General features: G+C 34.1%; 1 protein-coding gene across 5 annotated transcripts in view; it reads right to left on the reverse strand.

The window, feature by feature from the left end:
• Positions 1–16,671, reverse strand: part of LOC106473320 (hemicentin-1-like) — a 196,928-nt gene that overhangs the window by 29,407 nt on the left and 150,850 nt on the right. For all 5 annotated transcript variants that reach the window (XM_022402770.1, XM_022402779.1, XM_022402773.1 and 2 more), the window contains exon 2: positions 10,687–11,022. In XM_022402770.1, the coding sequence (XP_022258478.1) occupies positions 10,687–11,022 (336 nt within the window). The remainder of the gene's footprint in view (positions 1–10,686; positions 11,023–16,671) is intronic.

The raw sequence follows: 16,671 nt of genomic DNA on the forward strand, positions 1-16,671 counted from the left end.
GTAGAAGGAAAGTAATCGGAAATAGACAATAGTCTCACGCTTAGAAGAAGGTCATCGGAAGTAGACAATAGTCAATATTAACAGAAATGTTATCAAAAGTATACAATCACATGGTAGCAGAAAGAGTAATTCGAAAAAGACAATAGCAACATGTTAATTAAACAGAAGGTTGTCAGAAGTAGACAAGAGTCACATAGTAGCAGTCGATTATCAGAAGTAGACGATGGGCACATGTTAACATGAACGTTAAAGAAAGTAGATATGAACACAAGATGGAAACATAACTACCTTCACGCATATAATAATCATTAACTTAAGAAGAAATCGCTGTAAAATTACATTTTCGTTCTCATCACGACGCACATGCTGAAAGAATTATAATTTATGTATTTGAAACCTAGGTTTATTTTAGAGTAAATAATTTAAAGTACTGACTAGCATAAAGATGTTCTTCACAGCGTCAGAACGAAAGATGAAATGCCCATTACTCTGAGCGGAACAAGATTTTGTCAAGAACCATACTTTGAGAAAACAAGAGCATCAAATAAACGAATGTGTGAGAAGCAAAGAGCGGGAAAACCGTTTACTATAGAAAGCTTCACAATCACTGGACCTAAAGATTTAGGACATGATCTAGACTGTGATTTATTATCACGGCTTCTTGATAGAGTGGCTTGTTTTAGAAAAGGATGAACATTCGGATGACTTTTTCGCTTCTCTTTTTTCCAAATGACAGATGTTTTTACGATTATCTTTATTTTAATGTTTCTTTGTTTTGGACAAGATAAAGAAGGACTGTGATTTCTTTGGTCATGTTGTATGATTTTTCATGGGTATTTAGTTGCTCTTGTAAAATCATAATTTCCTGTACGAAACAAACAGTACATGTAAGAAGAAGACGTTTTACGGAATGTTTCTGAATTAAAGGATCAACTATATCCTGGGTTATACAAGTTTTGGGAACATATGACACCTTTTTTTTTCAAGCGAAATGTGAACTCAGTTACAAACGACCGGCGAAGTTATCATACTGCCACCCCCTCCCTCCACCCCATCCATCATTGATAAGATAGTGATCCATCAATCAAGTGGATGCATTTAAAAAGTACTCTATCATCTAAAATAAAACGAAGAAATGGCAAACCACACCTGATAATTAAACAGATAATTGTTCTAGATGTTTACGGAATTATAACAACTAAGGATGGTGAAATGATAAACCACATCTATCCACTGAACAGATAGTTGCTCTAAGGGTTGATAACCTTAACAGTACTTTAGTTGTAGTTTCATATCAATCTATAACACTTTGTTAGTCTGAGTTCATTTCCATCTCATTTCGATTAAAGATGGTGAAATGACAAACCACATCTAATCACTAAACAGATAGTTGTTTTAAATGTCAATACACATTATTGTCATTGAACACTCTGTATATTGTGAAATGACAAAGCACATGTAGTCACTAAACAGATAGATATTCTACATGTTTACAGAATTATGGTGAAATGTGAAACACACATCTAGTCACTAAACAAGTAGTTGTTATACATGTCGATACACTATAATGGTGCCGTACCAAATAAAGATGTATAAATGGAACAACACCTATTCGCTAAGTAGATATCTGTTACATTACTTTAGTGTGAGTTTAATGCCATGCCAGTCCATTACATTCTGTTAGTTTGAGTTGTAGTTTCTTCTCGGTCTGTTATGTTTTGCTAGTCTGATTTCTATAGTTTCCTTGTAATATATTACATTATGTGAGTCTGCGTTCTTGTTTTCACTTAATAAGTTACATTCTATTAGTCTGAGTTACAGTTCCAACTCAATTTATAACACTCTGTTAGTCTGAGTTCTATTTCCATCTCAGTGCATTACATTTTCTTTGTGTGAGTTGTAAATTCTATTTTGGTCTGTTAAGTCATGTTAGTCTGAGTTACAGTTCCAACTCAATCTATAACACTTTGTTAGTCTGAGTTCTATTTTCATCTCAATGCATTGCATTTTCTTAGTGTGAGTTGTAAATTCTATTTTGGTCTGTTAAGTCCTGTTAATCTGAGTTACAGTTTCATTTTAATCTATTAAATTATGGTAGTCTGAGTTCTTGTTTCATCTCAATCTATTACCTTCTCTTAGTCTGAACTATATTTCCATTTCAATGTATTACATTTTATTAGTACGAGTTCTTGTCTCATCTCAATCTTTTACATTCTGTTTGTCAGATTTCTAGTTTTATGTCTATCTATAAAAATTATTTTAACCTGTTTTCTAGTTCCATGTTGATATGTTACATTCTTTTAGTTTGATTTCTAGCTCCATGCCGATCTGATAATTCCTCTTACTTTGGTGATACTAAATGCTACGTCTAAATTGAAATAAATGCTTTACACCTTCTATACGTTATCAGTCATGTTTTGTTTGGAAAACGTGCATATGTTTGTTGTTCTCTTATATAGCATGTGTATGTGAGGTACTGTTATAGAAGAGAGACTATTTCGATACTTTTACTTTTGCTCCAGAGCTGCTATCCCAGAGTTCCCTCTGAAGAGAAACTTTAATTAAAGTGATGCATTGTTTCTCAGAACAGAAGAAGGCTTAGTGTGTTAAACAAAATAAGGCTTAGTGTTTTAAGAGGAATCACCATCTGTAAGAACATAATAAATGCATGAGCAATTATAGAAAAAGACCTCCGAAGAAGCTTCATTTCTAAGCCCTCAACAGAATGACGTATTAAAATACGTTAACAAGATGAAACAATTTTCTAATTAAATTTCAGTTAGAGTAACAAAAACCGTTTATTTTCACACAGGGTTTTCTAATTGTCAATAACAAGAGACAAGTTTCCATACTCAACTTTAAATGTAATCAACAAAAATCATTCTCCTATGTTACCGAGTGGGTGTGATATGCTTTACGTTCTACTCATTTCCTTGGATATAAACACAGCTTCCATATCACGTTAACCTGAACACCACCTTATGCAACATATGGAATAAACGGCCAGGTCAGAAATTCGAGGTCCAGGCATATCCATATCTAATTTAAAACTACTGATCATTGTTAGACCATCCAGTCTGCAGCATCTATCGCTACTTATAACTGAACAGCAGTAGAGATTGTTACAGTTGCAACGTCCTCACAGCCAAATGGGTTGAACTATAAATATTCTGATACGCAGCCCGGCACTTAATCTACTAGTCCGCACTCACCTCTTTTTTTGTATAACCAAGTAAGATTGATTAACTAAAACAGGTTCTACATGCTGCAGTCTTATGCATAGGTTTCATTTCTTAATAAAAAGTAAAGTTTGTTATGCAATAAGGAATTCAAACATGCCAGAGGGTTATATATAAAATCTATAATTCAGACTGACCAGTAAGAGCATACAGAAATTTTATAAATTATACCATGCTATGAGGTTATTTTCTTTATAAAATCACTAAATCAGATCAATCAGTAAGTCGTTATATCAGATCATTATATTAGTCTAGGCAGTCAGATTTAACATATTAGTAAAATATATGGTAAGAATTAGCTGAAGGAGACCGTTTTCAGTAGTTCATATTTCTGCTGTTTTTCACTTGACTATTGAGAAATATAACAAGTTTTATTTTCTTAAATAGGTGCTATTGATTCCACTGGACAAAATCGTAAGACACTGCATCTTCTATATCATTTAATTCCCAGAAAGCAGACAAAGTTTCTTCTTTTAAGTAGGTGCTTTCATGTAAAAATAAATTCTAGATTTCAAAGGAAAAAAAATAACGCAGCTGTAGAGAGTAGAAAAAGAATGTTAGAATATGAGAAAAATGCATAGCCATTGATATGTCTTGAGAATGATATATTTCAGGCCACTTACTATTTGTTACCTTGGATTGTCTGTTTAGGTCTTGTTCGTAACACTTCATTCCGCTTCATTTACAACGAAATATCTTTTTACTTCTGTTACTTCTTGTCTGGAATACTTCATTCCGCTTCTTTTACATTGGAACATCTGCTTACTTCTCTTACGCCTTGTTCAGTGTACTTCACTCTACTTCCTTCACAGATGGTTGTCAGTTCATTTCTGCTACGTCTTGCTACGTCAGTACGCCTCTTTTATGCTGGAATTTTCATTTTCTTCTGACACATCATGTTGAGGGTTCTTTCTGGCAGTTATTTTGATGAAAATTAATAATTTATACAGAAATAGTTAATCATCAGGGGTGTTCGAAGACCAAGCAATCTTTCTTCGTCACGCTCAAGGCTGAGGAATTTTGAAATTGGCACGAAGATTAGACTTTTATAGACTGATCAGTTTTGAGGGTACCTAAGTCCGTCTCTTTTATACTGGAATCTTTGTTTACTTCTGAAACGTCATGTTAAGGGTATCTCAGCCCGTTTAGTTTATACTGAATTCGTCTGATACGTATAGATGGGAATCATTATCGTCATCGTGGTAGATCATTTGGTATGAAACTTTCGAGGAGAAGCCTCGTAAGATTATCAGGGGTGCTCAGAAGTTCTTTAGCTCCTCTTCGCCTCGCTCTTGATATAGGTGAAAGGCTGAACTTGATGTTTGAGCTTTTGGCAGACGTGACGTCCTGAAGTCCTTCTCGAAAAAAAAAACGGTTTTTATAGGACTTATGGTCCTTCAGGGTAGCGCCATATTGATGAGAATTCTTCAGTCCGCCTCTTTTATACTGGAATATTCCTTTACTTCTGCCACGTCGTGTTGAGAGTAAGTCCGCCTCTTTTACACTGGAATATTCTTTTACTTCTGCTACGTCATGTTGAGAGTAAGTCTGCCTCTTTTACACTGGAATATTCTTTTACTTCTGCTACGTCGTGTTGAGAATATCTCCTCCCGCTTCTTTTATTACTGCTACGTCTTATTTGTTGCTGTATTGTTCAAAGAAATCAAACTCAACATCTTTGGTACGTTATAATTACAACTTGGATTCATTCTTAAAGACGTTAAAAGTGATATATTACGATGATACAGGCTGAATAGGCTCCTCTGTTGTTTTGTTCAATTATCTCACATTGTGATCTTTTAACAGTGTATGGATGTGGTCAGAAAGTTATACAGCAACAAAATGTGACCAATCCTTTAAGATATAGAGCGAGCTCTGTCTGGCTAATTAAATTAATCCTGTTTGCTATAGCGCTAAACATAGATCGCGTGTAGTAGCTAAAATATCGCTTAGTTGTCTGTTTAAACGATCTATTACATAATTAGTATATCTAACAAAGTAGAGGGTGTTTTCCAATATGCACCTTTATTTTTTCCCTCTTTCAGTATACGAATCAACGTATTGTCCTCCAACTGTGCTGCAAGTATGATTGATGTTAACATCTATGAAGATATGACATTCTCCAGTGAATTGTTTTTGATCTTTCTACATAGAGAATGGTAAATTAAAAGCAACATTTTAAAAACAAAGACAAGATTATTAGAATTTTCAGTCAACATATTTACAACAAATACCACAGGAGTACACTTTTAACTTTGAGATCATGAAAATAAGAAAATAATAATATACACTTTACGGAAGAAAATAGTTACAAATCTAAATAAAAAATATGTAGCAATTACGTGGCATCTTTTTCAATATGTCGTTTGAGCTTGAGGTATTTGAATGACTTAATTGATTTTATACATTTCTGTATGGCGATTAAGCAGTTCCATCTGTAACAAAAGCGTACTTTCATAGCTTCTCATCATCATGAAGTACTTTTTCATAGTTTTTCGCACTTTTCGTCAAGAAATACCACTTTCATAGCTTCTCCTCACTTCTCGTCAAGTTTTAATACTTTTATAGCATCTCCCCACTTCTTGTCATTAAGTTCCACTTTCAAAGCTTCTTCTCACCTCTTGTCATGAACAACTACTTTTATAGCTTCTCCTCACTCCTTGTCATTAAGTTCCAGTTTCATGGCTTCTCATTACCTCTTGTTATGAAATATCATTTTCATAGCTTATCCTCACCTCTTGTTAAGAAGTGCCACTTCCATAGCTTCACACCACCTGTTGTCACGAAGTATCAGTTTCATAGCTTCTCCCCACTGTTTGTCACCAATTTTATAGATTCTCCTTGCCTCTTATCATGAAGAACCATTTTCATAGCTTCTCCCTGTAAGTCATAGTTAGACTAGTGCTGCTCTCTAGAAGAACAATTAAATATCTACTTCATGGTCAGGCTACTGCAGCTTTCAAGAACAATTAAAATGTACGTCATAGGTAGACTACATATGCTCTCTAGAAGAACAACTAAATATCTACTTCATGGTTAGGCTACTGCAGCTTTCAAGAACAATTAAAATGTACGTCATAGGTAGACTACATCTGCTCTCTAAAAGAACAACTAAATATCTACTTCATGGTTAGGCTACTGCAGCTTTCAAGAACAATTAAAATGTACGTCATAGATAGCTACATCTGCTCTCTAGAAGAACGACTAAATATCTACTTCATAGTTAGGCTACTGCAGCTTTCAAAAACAATTAAAATGTACGTCATAGATAGGCTACATCTGCTCTCTAGGAGAACGACTAAATATCTACTTCATAGTTAGGCTACTGCAGCTTTCAAGAACAATTAAAATGCACGTCATAGTTAGACAAGTACAGCCCAGAAGAGCTACTGAACATGTACGTCATAGTTATACTACTGCGGTTCTCAAGAAGAACAACCAAAGCGGCACATGTTTTCTTCTTGACAGTAAATTTTGAAGTTAAGAATCTTTTAACAGTGGCAGCTTCTCATGGGACCTATTTGTTCTTTCCCGTTCAGAAGAAGAAGAAAATAAGTTATAATAATATGAAAAGTTATTATTCTTATATTTTTAGTTAAAAGTGTCTAAAGTTGCATGAAGTGTCTTGCATGAAATTCTACTCTAATAGCTTTTCCCATCTCTTGCCATCAAGTACTACTTTCATAGTTTCTCATTACCTCTTGCATGAAATTCCACTTTAATGGATGGCAAGAGGTGAGGAGAAGGAAGTACTACTTTCATAGCTTCTCCTCATCTGCCGTCATGAAGTTCCACTTTCATAGCTTCTCCTTACCCCTCGTTATGAAGTACCGCTTCCATAGCTTCTCCTCACTTCTTGTTATGTAGAACCACTTATATAGCTTATCCTCACCTCTCCATACCTCTCGTTAAGAAATATCGCTTTCATAACTTCTGCTCACCTCTCCTCATGAAGTGCCACTTTTATAGCTTCACCTCACCTCTTGTCGTAAAGAGCCACTTTCATAGCTTCTACTCATCTCACCTTTTGTTACGAAATACCACTTTCATTGCTTCTCCCCACCTGGTGTCACGAAATATCGGTTTTATAGCTTCTCACCACTTTTTGTCACGAAGTACCAATTTCATAGCTTCTCCCTTCCTCTTGTCATGAACAGCCGCTTTCATAGCTTATCCTCACCTCTCGTCATTAAGTATTACTTTCACAGCTTTTCCTCACTTCTCGTTATGAAATACCACTTTCATAGCTTCTCACTAACCTCTTGTCATGAAGAAGCATTTTCGTAGCTTCTCCTTACATCTCATCGTGATGTACCACTTTCATAGTTTCTCCTCACCCCCTGTCTTAATAGCCATCATCTCAGAAATATGGTAATTATTTGTATTTTATTTCGTTATATTTTCTTTGAATAATGACTTTTCATTTATTTAAAAATTCTTGAACTGCTATCTGAACGCGATAATTTTTTTTGTACTACAGAAATAATCAGATAGTTGGTTTTAACCATTTTGTGAGTCAATGATTAACTTAATAGCACTTGGTGTACTTGTAAGATTAAAACAATGAATACAGTCATACCAGTTGTAACTTGTTTAGAATGCAGGACCGTAAGAAGCACAGTGGACTTTGTAATATCTGTAAATGTGGAAATCAAGTCGGTATTCTACTTTTAGCTGGTTCAAATATTCAAAACCATTAAAACATAGAAGACATTGTAATGTCGGTCTATATGCAATAACCCATCATATCGGAGAACATGATCGTACAAAACAATGAAATGAAATTCTTGGGATATGTACAACACACGAGAAAAATAAGTAAAAGAAGCCCTCTATATCAATCCAACTCATAACACACTCAGTCAACTTAGCATAGAAGCTAGAAAACTTGAATGTCGTCCCTGAAACCAATCAAATAAGTTAATTGATTAAAGACTTAATATGGAGAGAGAGTTAGGAAGAGCAGATAGCAATCAGCCTTTCTAACAAGAAAGGCCTAGGATCGAAATCAAGCGTCTTGCTAACACATACTGCAAGGCAGCCAAAATTTGTAACTAATTAGATATAAGTAAATATACAGGTTGCTAACTATGATAACGTTAAGTGTAAAGTTCGATTTTTGAAAACAAGCGCTGTATATAACATCAGAAAACAAAGACAATCTCACATTTACCCATAGGGGAAACAATAGAAAGGATTCTTACAAAGTGAAGGATGTACAGAAAAGCATAACGGAAAGAAACTTGACGTCGATTTTATAAGTTATATTGTGCTTGAAACGCTACAGTTTGTATACATTTAAGAAACAGTGTATCGATTCTAGAAGCTTTTGTGCTTGAAACTCTAGCTTGTATAACGTTGGTTAAATATTTACCAAGTTTTCTATTCTGAATTAATATTAGCATTGTAGAGACAATTTCTTGGAATCTTAGTTTCGTTCTAAAACTATGCATTTTTTAAGGATGGTCAACAAGAAATAAATAACAAATATAAACACGACCAGATGTTTTCTCAACAACACATTATGGAACACAGCTCAGAACAAGAAGCTTCTAGTATATTCATAATATCTTCACCAAATATGGTATGGAGGTTCATTAGATCAGTGCAGGGGTACCTACAAATTTTCAGTTTTGCATTCTGTGATTTTTATGAGAGTTTTTATGAAGTATCCGTCCCTTGGACAGAAGTTATATAAATTCATGATTAATGAAAGGTTATCTTAGGATATGAAAAGTTGCTTCGCTTATATGTAATTGTAAAAAACACAATGACGCCCATAAAAACTGTAAATCATAAAATGTGAATCCGCATTAACTCAACAAACCTTCATGTTAAATCTGGTGAAGGCCCATCGACAATGGGGGAAGTAGTGGTAAAAAACGCAAAAAAAACATAAAAAGCGCAAAACGCAAAATGCAAAACTGAAAATTTGTATGTACCTCCTTCATGGACGAAAGAACCACAATACCAATTTTGGTGAAGATCCATCCAAACTCTGCGAAGTAGTTACATGGACATACAACAGATAATACTATTATATTTATATAAATATATTTCTATACATATATAGAAATGACAAAGTGCATCAACAATGTAAATTTATGAAGCAGATGTTGAAAAATCACCAGACAGCGCTAATACGACAAGAGATATTAAATGGAGTACTCAGTTCAAATATCACTTCTCATTAATGATATTTTTGTTTTACTCCTAATAATGAAGTGAAATATGAAAACAATGAAACGAATAAGGGAGGTGAAGTGTGAAAACAATGAAACGAATAAGGGAGTCCTTGTTTCTAGTGTAAGAATAAAGCATGAATTATTATCGGTTAAAAGACGGCACCATACGTTCTGCACTGTACTAACGGAGGCCTTAAAGTATAATAGATAAATATAATAACTTAAAACCAATTTCAATAGTTTTATGGAGTCACACATTTTTAATAACTGTGATTTAAACTGAAATTTCATATCGGAATTTTTCAAATACTTCCAGGAGTCGTTTTTTACATTTATGATTATAATTATAAAACTTGTTTGAAGTTTTGGAAAGTAGCTTTATATTCAATTGAGAATCGTCAAGGATTACACAATTTTAAAATGCGACAAATTATAATTACAAAATAAGTAGTTAAACATTTCAGATTTCCATTTGCAGAGTGTGTTATAATTTCATGGTATTACGTCACACTACGGTTCATTGTTTTCACACTTTATACAAAATACATTCACGCAGCATTTCGGTGCACTGTTTTTATACCTCAATCGGTTCAATCAAATACATTTAAGTAGCAGTCTGGTTGATTGTTTTCACACTTTATACAAAATACATTCACGTAACATTTCGGTGCACTGTTTTTATACCTCAAACGGTTCAATCAAATATATTTATGTAGCAGTCTGGTTAACTGTTTTCACAGTTTATAAAGTGTTATACAAATTAATTTAAGTAACAGTTCGGTCCATTAAATTCAGATCTTACACGATCCTATCGAACACATCTATATAATAGTGTGGTTCATGTTTTCACATCTTATACAGTGCTAACAAATATATATATATATTACAATGTATCTCAGTAAAAAAATTTAAAATAAATATAAAGCCAAAGTATCATTCAGTTCACCATTTGTCATTGAGTTATACTGATTTCGCTGAAATCCACCCTTCACCAGTAACCCTAGACACGAGTAAATCGAAAAAACAAGTCTAAGCTTCTTATAGTAATGAAGTTTTTATATGTATGGCGGTTTGAATTGAATTGTAAAATTCAAAACACCATACCTATTTCACACTTCACACAGTTTAATCAAGACACTGTTTTTATATTATACTTGAACAACATTGAACACATTTTAGTGCACTTGCCGAATATTCATCACAAATCAACTACATGTATGTCAAAAAAAAATCTACTCATGTTAAACATGAAGTGGATATACCAATAACTTTCAGTGTGATGACAGTGTTTACAGTCCGTGCTTTATGGAAGTCCACCCGACACCGATACTCTCCTGCGTCATCTTCCTTCACGGGGTCCAGCTGAAGAAATGCTGGCCTGTTGATCATGTTAAAGTAAGCACGACTCTCCAACTCAGGGCTGGAAGCCTGGTGGGCATGATCCACGTTACCCCGCCTAGCGTCCAGGGTATAGATGGGTTGAGCCGAGTCATCTTTGTACCAGAGAATGAGAGCTGCGGAGTCGTCGGCGGAGGGGGATGAGATGTCACATGGAAGAGCCACTTTGCCTCGTACAACTGCAGTGTACAGAATGGAAGCTGAAATGTGAAAATAAAATTAATACTAGACGGTACTGATACCATAGTTAATGATAAGAAACAAACAGAATTTAAGCAACGAAGAAAGGACTGTTGTAGATTTTTACCGCAAAGCTACACAATTGGCTATATGTGCTTTGTCTACTGCGGAGAATTGAACCCTGGATTTTAGCGGTGTGTGGACGTAAACTTACCGCTGACCCATAGGGGGACATATACAAAAAAGGAATACCATTTTAATAGTGAACGAAGATTGCTTTAATATTGCTAGCATATATTATTTTCACCTGTTAACGAAAATTGCAAAATATAATGTTTTAGTGTTCATTCCTTTCATAAATCTGGGCTTAGACGTGGTCTAGTGGTTAGCATGCTGCACTGTAGATCTAAAAATCCATGGTTCAGTTTCTGATGCCGCAAAAAAAAATGCGCTCCAATTCCACTGTTTGATTCACATATCCCAAGAGTTGTCGATGGGTGCTGTTGATTAGCTGCCTTTCCTCTAGTCTATCATCTCAGAATTAGAGATAGCTAGCGTTGATAGTCTTTTTGTAGCTTTGCGCAAATATACGATACAAAGTCCTATCACTTTGCTTTATTAATGACTTCTGTCATATCTTAATGAAAATGGTGAAACAATGAGTATATTTATTCCATTTTGGTAATAAATATAGATATTATTCTAAAATAACCAATAAAAGACTAATAACTTTGTTTATCAGTCGACGAATGAATACTCGGAGAAGTATTTGGTAATTTGGTTTTACTTTTAATTTCCTTGAAACGAAAACTCGAAATATCGAAATACGACACTCACCCCCATACATACGTATTTATAGCATTAGGTGAAACAATCGGATCTTTGATGGAAATGATAATCTGTTCAGCACAAAGCTAAAAAGGTTAATGACCTTTCATGCTACACAGCTTTTAACAAGATATTATGTTCACTGATGGTTCAGCGGTAAACTTGAGGGCTTATAATACTAAAAATCGGGATTTGATAATCCACTGTATAGTTGTATAAACAACACTCTCAATATGTTTGCTTTCAACTCTAATTATTACAAATATAGTTGATTGTATAAAAATTCTTAAATAGTAGAGAGTAGTTTCAAGCTCAAAATACGAGGAATCAAATATAAATTGTTTACTTCTGGAAGGCTTTCACGTAATTAAACCTTTTTTTTAGGAAACTTGAGTTAACACAATTATAAAACTCAGCATTATGAACGAAACGTTCAGTTACATTAAGAACTATTGTAAGAGTAGGTTACTTTTTTTCAACCTTCAGAACAGAAACAAAGAGATATGTGTAGTTTATTTGTAAATGAAACGAATATTGGAAAAAAGAGTAGTATCCTGAACGATATAACACATATTAGTTATAATGACATAAAGTACAGTATCCCTAATGACATAACGTATAGTATCCATAATATCATATGTAGTATCCACTATGACATAATATAAAAACCGAACATAATAAACTAATTTTAACTTGTATTGTTTATATGAAAATACAATGAATACTGGTTGATATATATTATTGTAATTTAGTGACACTTAAGATTGATTGAAAATACCAACGAACAAGAAATTCTAATGAATAAAAGTTAGTGTATTTGTTTCGAATATTCGAACAAATTTACATTAGGGCTATCTGCGTTAGCCGTCCCTACTTTCGAAATGATAGGCTAGAAGGAAAACACCTGGTTAACAGCTTCGAATTGCAGTATCTTGGAATAATCTAACTGAAAAATTAAATTTGACCGTCACTTTTATAACGTACGCGCACACCCAAAGTGCAAAGCGCGTTTCTCCAGAAACAGGACGCAAACCATCAACTCTCGGATTCACAGTCTGACATGATAACCATTAGACCGGACACGGTCCTAATGAATTTAAAACAAGTATAGAAATTTGTCAGGTACTGAAAATGTTTGCAATTTAAGTGGCCAAATGATGTTCGATAATAATTCTTTCAAATAAAAAATAAATGAAAGATATAAATACATGGCCATAGAACCATAAACTTTATTCCTAGCTTTATCTCTGAAATGCTTTACGGTATCTTCTTATATTAGTTTTTGATAAAACCTGACCCAAAGCTCCAGCAAAATTTTGAACAGCAGTTTAGTTTTAAAGATGGTCGAGTTTAAGAAGAGAATGCATGCCGAAAGCATTAGAGTTTTTCAGTGAATTTTTGGACTTTTCAAACAAGGTTTGTTCACTTTTTATTGTGTTATAGACTGAGAACTGGTACTTTCAATAATCGACGAGTATCTAAAAGAGGAAAAACGCTTCAAAAACGCCACGTATCTCCAGTTACTTAGGAAACACCAGTATAGGAAGGAAAGTTCACAATTGCCTAGTGACAATCAATAATCTTAACAATTCTTCAAGAAATGTGTCTGATCTTTAGTCTTTTCATTTTTAAAGATGGCCTTACTCTGTCTTCATGCCAATAAAAAGAATGGCATACCTTTGCTTCTCATTCTTAAGATTTAGGCTACACTTTCTTTTCCTCATCTTTAAAGATGAGTCTACCATGTTTTCGTGTTATTCTTAAATATGAACCTACACGTTATTCTCTTTATTCTTAAAGATAAGTTTACTTTTTCTCTTCCTCGATCTTAAAGATGAACTTACCCTATCTTTTTGTCATTTTTAAAGATGAACCTACCATATCTTCCTGTCATTCTTAAAGATGAGCCTACCCTATCTTCCTGGCATTCTTATAGATGGGCCTACCCTATCTTTCTGTCATTCTTAAAGATGAGCCTACCCTATCTTCCTGGCATTCTTATAGATGAGCCTACCCTATCTTCCTGGCATTCTTATAGATGAGCCTACCCTATCTTCCTGGCATTCTTATAGATGGGCCTACCCTATCTTCCAGTCATTCTTAATGACGAACCTACCCTATCTTCCTTTCATTCTTAAAGACGAGCCCACCCTATCTTTCTGTTATTCTTAAAGACGAGCCTACCCTATATTTCTGCTGGTCATTCTTAAAGCTTAAGCCTTTATTCTCCAAGCAAAAGTTCATGAAGAAGAACAACGTTAATAATACGAATATGGGCTACAATAAAGGCTTCGAGAGCATGTTTTCCTTCAGTTAGGAAAAAAAAGGAAAAACTTCTTTACTTTTCACTTCCAACTTTTTTTTATTTATTTTGCATCAACTTCCATATGATCATGTTGTCTAACCCTGAGAAAGACTTAGATGTTACATATTTGAAATCAATTTAGAACGATATGCTCTTTGACTATACTTATTTGTCTAAGAAAGGTATATATATATATATATATATATATTTAGAGAGCTACATATTAAAATATTCATAAGAAACGCACTTAAGAAACAAAAAATAACAATAAACCTTCACTGTCCGAAAGCGCAACAGATCTCTGTTTAAATTGTAGTAATTTATGGAAATTACTGGTAATTTAATACAATAGCAGCTTCGTTTAAGCGCATGTTATTAGAACAGGAGACAATAATTACATTCAGTCACGTGTCAGGCTACAAGAATGGTTAATTGGACAAACAAATCGAAGAGAAAGTTAACAAAAGCCGCGAAAGTTAAGGTGACAAATTAACTGCCTCTGTCCAAGGAAACTCGAGTAGAGATGAGCGAGGGTCTATCGTGGATAGATAACAGTGACTGTTTCACACTGGTGGCAAGAAGAACGAACTCATCACTAGTTAATTAAAGCTCCCAGGCTTGATTGTTTTTGCCCGCTTTATGAAAGTACAGATAAATTGTAATATAGTTTGAAATTTAAACATATCACTTTGTTTATATGCAGGAGGATCACAGCTGCTTCTATCATTTTTTTTCAGTACCTTGAAACCTCCAATTACGTATTTAATTTTTGACAATTACGTTTCACTTAAACTTCATAATTCAATATATAATACATTCATGTTTAAAGATAGTGTATTGTCTGTAATGTGCGGTTAACATTTGGCTTTTACGTTTGATTGAAAAATGCATACTGTAATATATTTATGTGCAATGTATTGTTTGTTCAGCATAGAGACCGAAACGACGACATAAGAACAGAAATACGTAAGAGAGTTTCCCATCTTATGGTGTCCAGCACTACCTAAACCTGCACTAAGATCTAGTATGTTCTCGTGCGCTATGTAATACATTCACGTCAATTATGATTTATATTCGCGTACATTATGTAGTATGTTCACTTGCGCTATTCTATGACTTAAAATGTCGTTAACAGAGAGGATACCCAATAGATGAAACAATATCATAGATAACGACGCACGAAAAGTAAATTTAAATAGCTATGCTCATGGAAAGGTTGATTTTTAGTTTCGCTTTAAGTAGGCATATTGTTATAACTGGGATTTAATATTAATTAAATATTCAAGTACATTATGTACTGCCTTAATGTGTCTTATGAGGTGTATTCACGTTCATGTCGTTTGCCCCCCAGTGGCACAGCGGTATGTCTGCGGACTTACAACACTAGAAACCGGGTTTTGATAACCGTGGTGGGCAGAGCTTTGTGTAGCTTTGTGCTTAACTACAACCAAACAAATCATGATGTTTTAAATTCACATTTTTTGTATAGTGTATTCCTTGATATGACTACTAGGTTCTTATATTACTCGTTTTAAAAGTGTGTATATCCGTACACGTCTGGTTTAGATATAAGACATTAGAAACCATTTGAAATCTTAATTACTCACTCCTTGCTTCTCTCTCTCTCTCTATAGAGTTAACTTTTTTTAGCACAGAGACTTCTCGATTAACGACTTTGAGGAGCAACCGTGTTGTTGTATTTCAATTATTACAGCCTGGGGTATCTTGGAGACAACACACAACGAATAAAAAAGTGTATTTTTAGTTCGTTAATACTCCAAACCCAGCGATAGACATTGATATTAAGTACTGTCAAACTAAAGAAGACATCACCTTTAGGACTTCAAGCCAAAACATATTGTACTGTCTTAAAGACCACAAGCCAGATAGGTATGGATTCAACGCATCAGCGGATATAAGAAATCAATTTCTTCAAACTGACACAAAATAGAGTTTAGGAAAACACAAATAATTCTGTTGTCTTTTTTGTTTTATTGATATTTATCTTAGGAAATATTTCGTATATGATAAATATGTCTATCGAACAACTGTTGCTTTTAAAGAGTACGGTTTAAAACTTATAATGGTACAAAGATTAATCAAGTGTTTTCAGAACACAGTTTTTCTCCTATTACCTGACTGACAGGTTGTTCAGAATATCAGCAAACATGGTGCATTAAACTCACACCTAGAAACCCAGAGAGGTGGTTATACCTTACAGCGACTAGCAGGCAAATCTCTGTCAGTGTTGACAAGTTTCTCTAATCTCCAATAAGATAAAGCTACCTTGTAACAAAAACATATTAAAGATTAATTCGGAGAATGAACAACTCAAATTCCTACTTACTTAAGTTAATAGTTGCGTTTTCAGTTTACTCACTGATTATAAGTATTATTTTATGACCAATTACAGATCTTACAGTAAAGAAGAATATTTTTAAAACAGGTACGACGTTTCGATCATTCTCAAGTATACACGTTTAATGGTAAAGAAGGTTTTGTTTGTTTGTAATTAAGCACAAAGCTACACAATGGG

This window comes from Limulus polyphemus, unplaced genomic scaffold (assembly GCF_000517525.1).
Source record: "Limulus polyphemus unplaced genomic scaffold, Limulus_polyphemus-2.1.2 Scaffold128, whole genome shotgun sequence".
NCBI classification, from domain to species: Eukaryota; Metazoa; Arthropoda; class Merostomata; order Xiphosura; family Limulidae; genus Limulus; species Limulus polyphemus.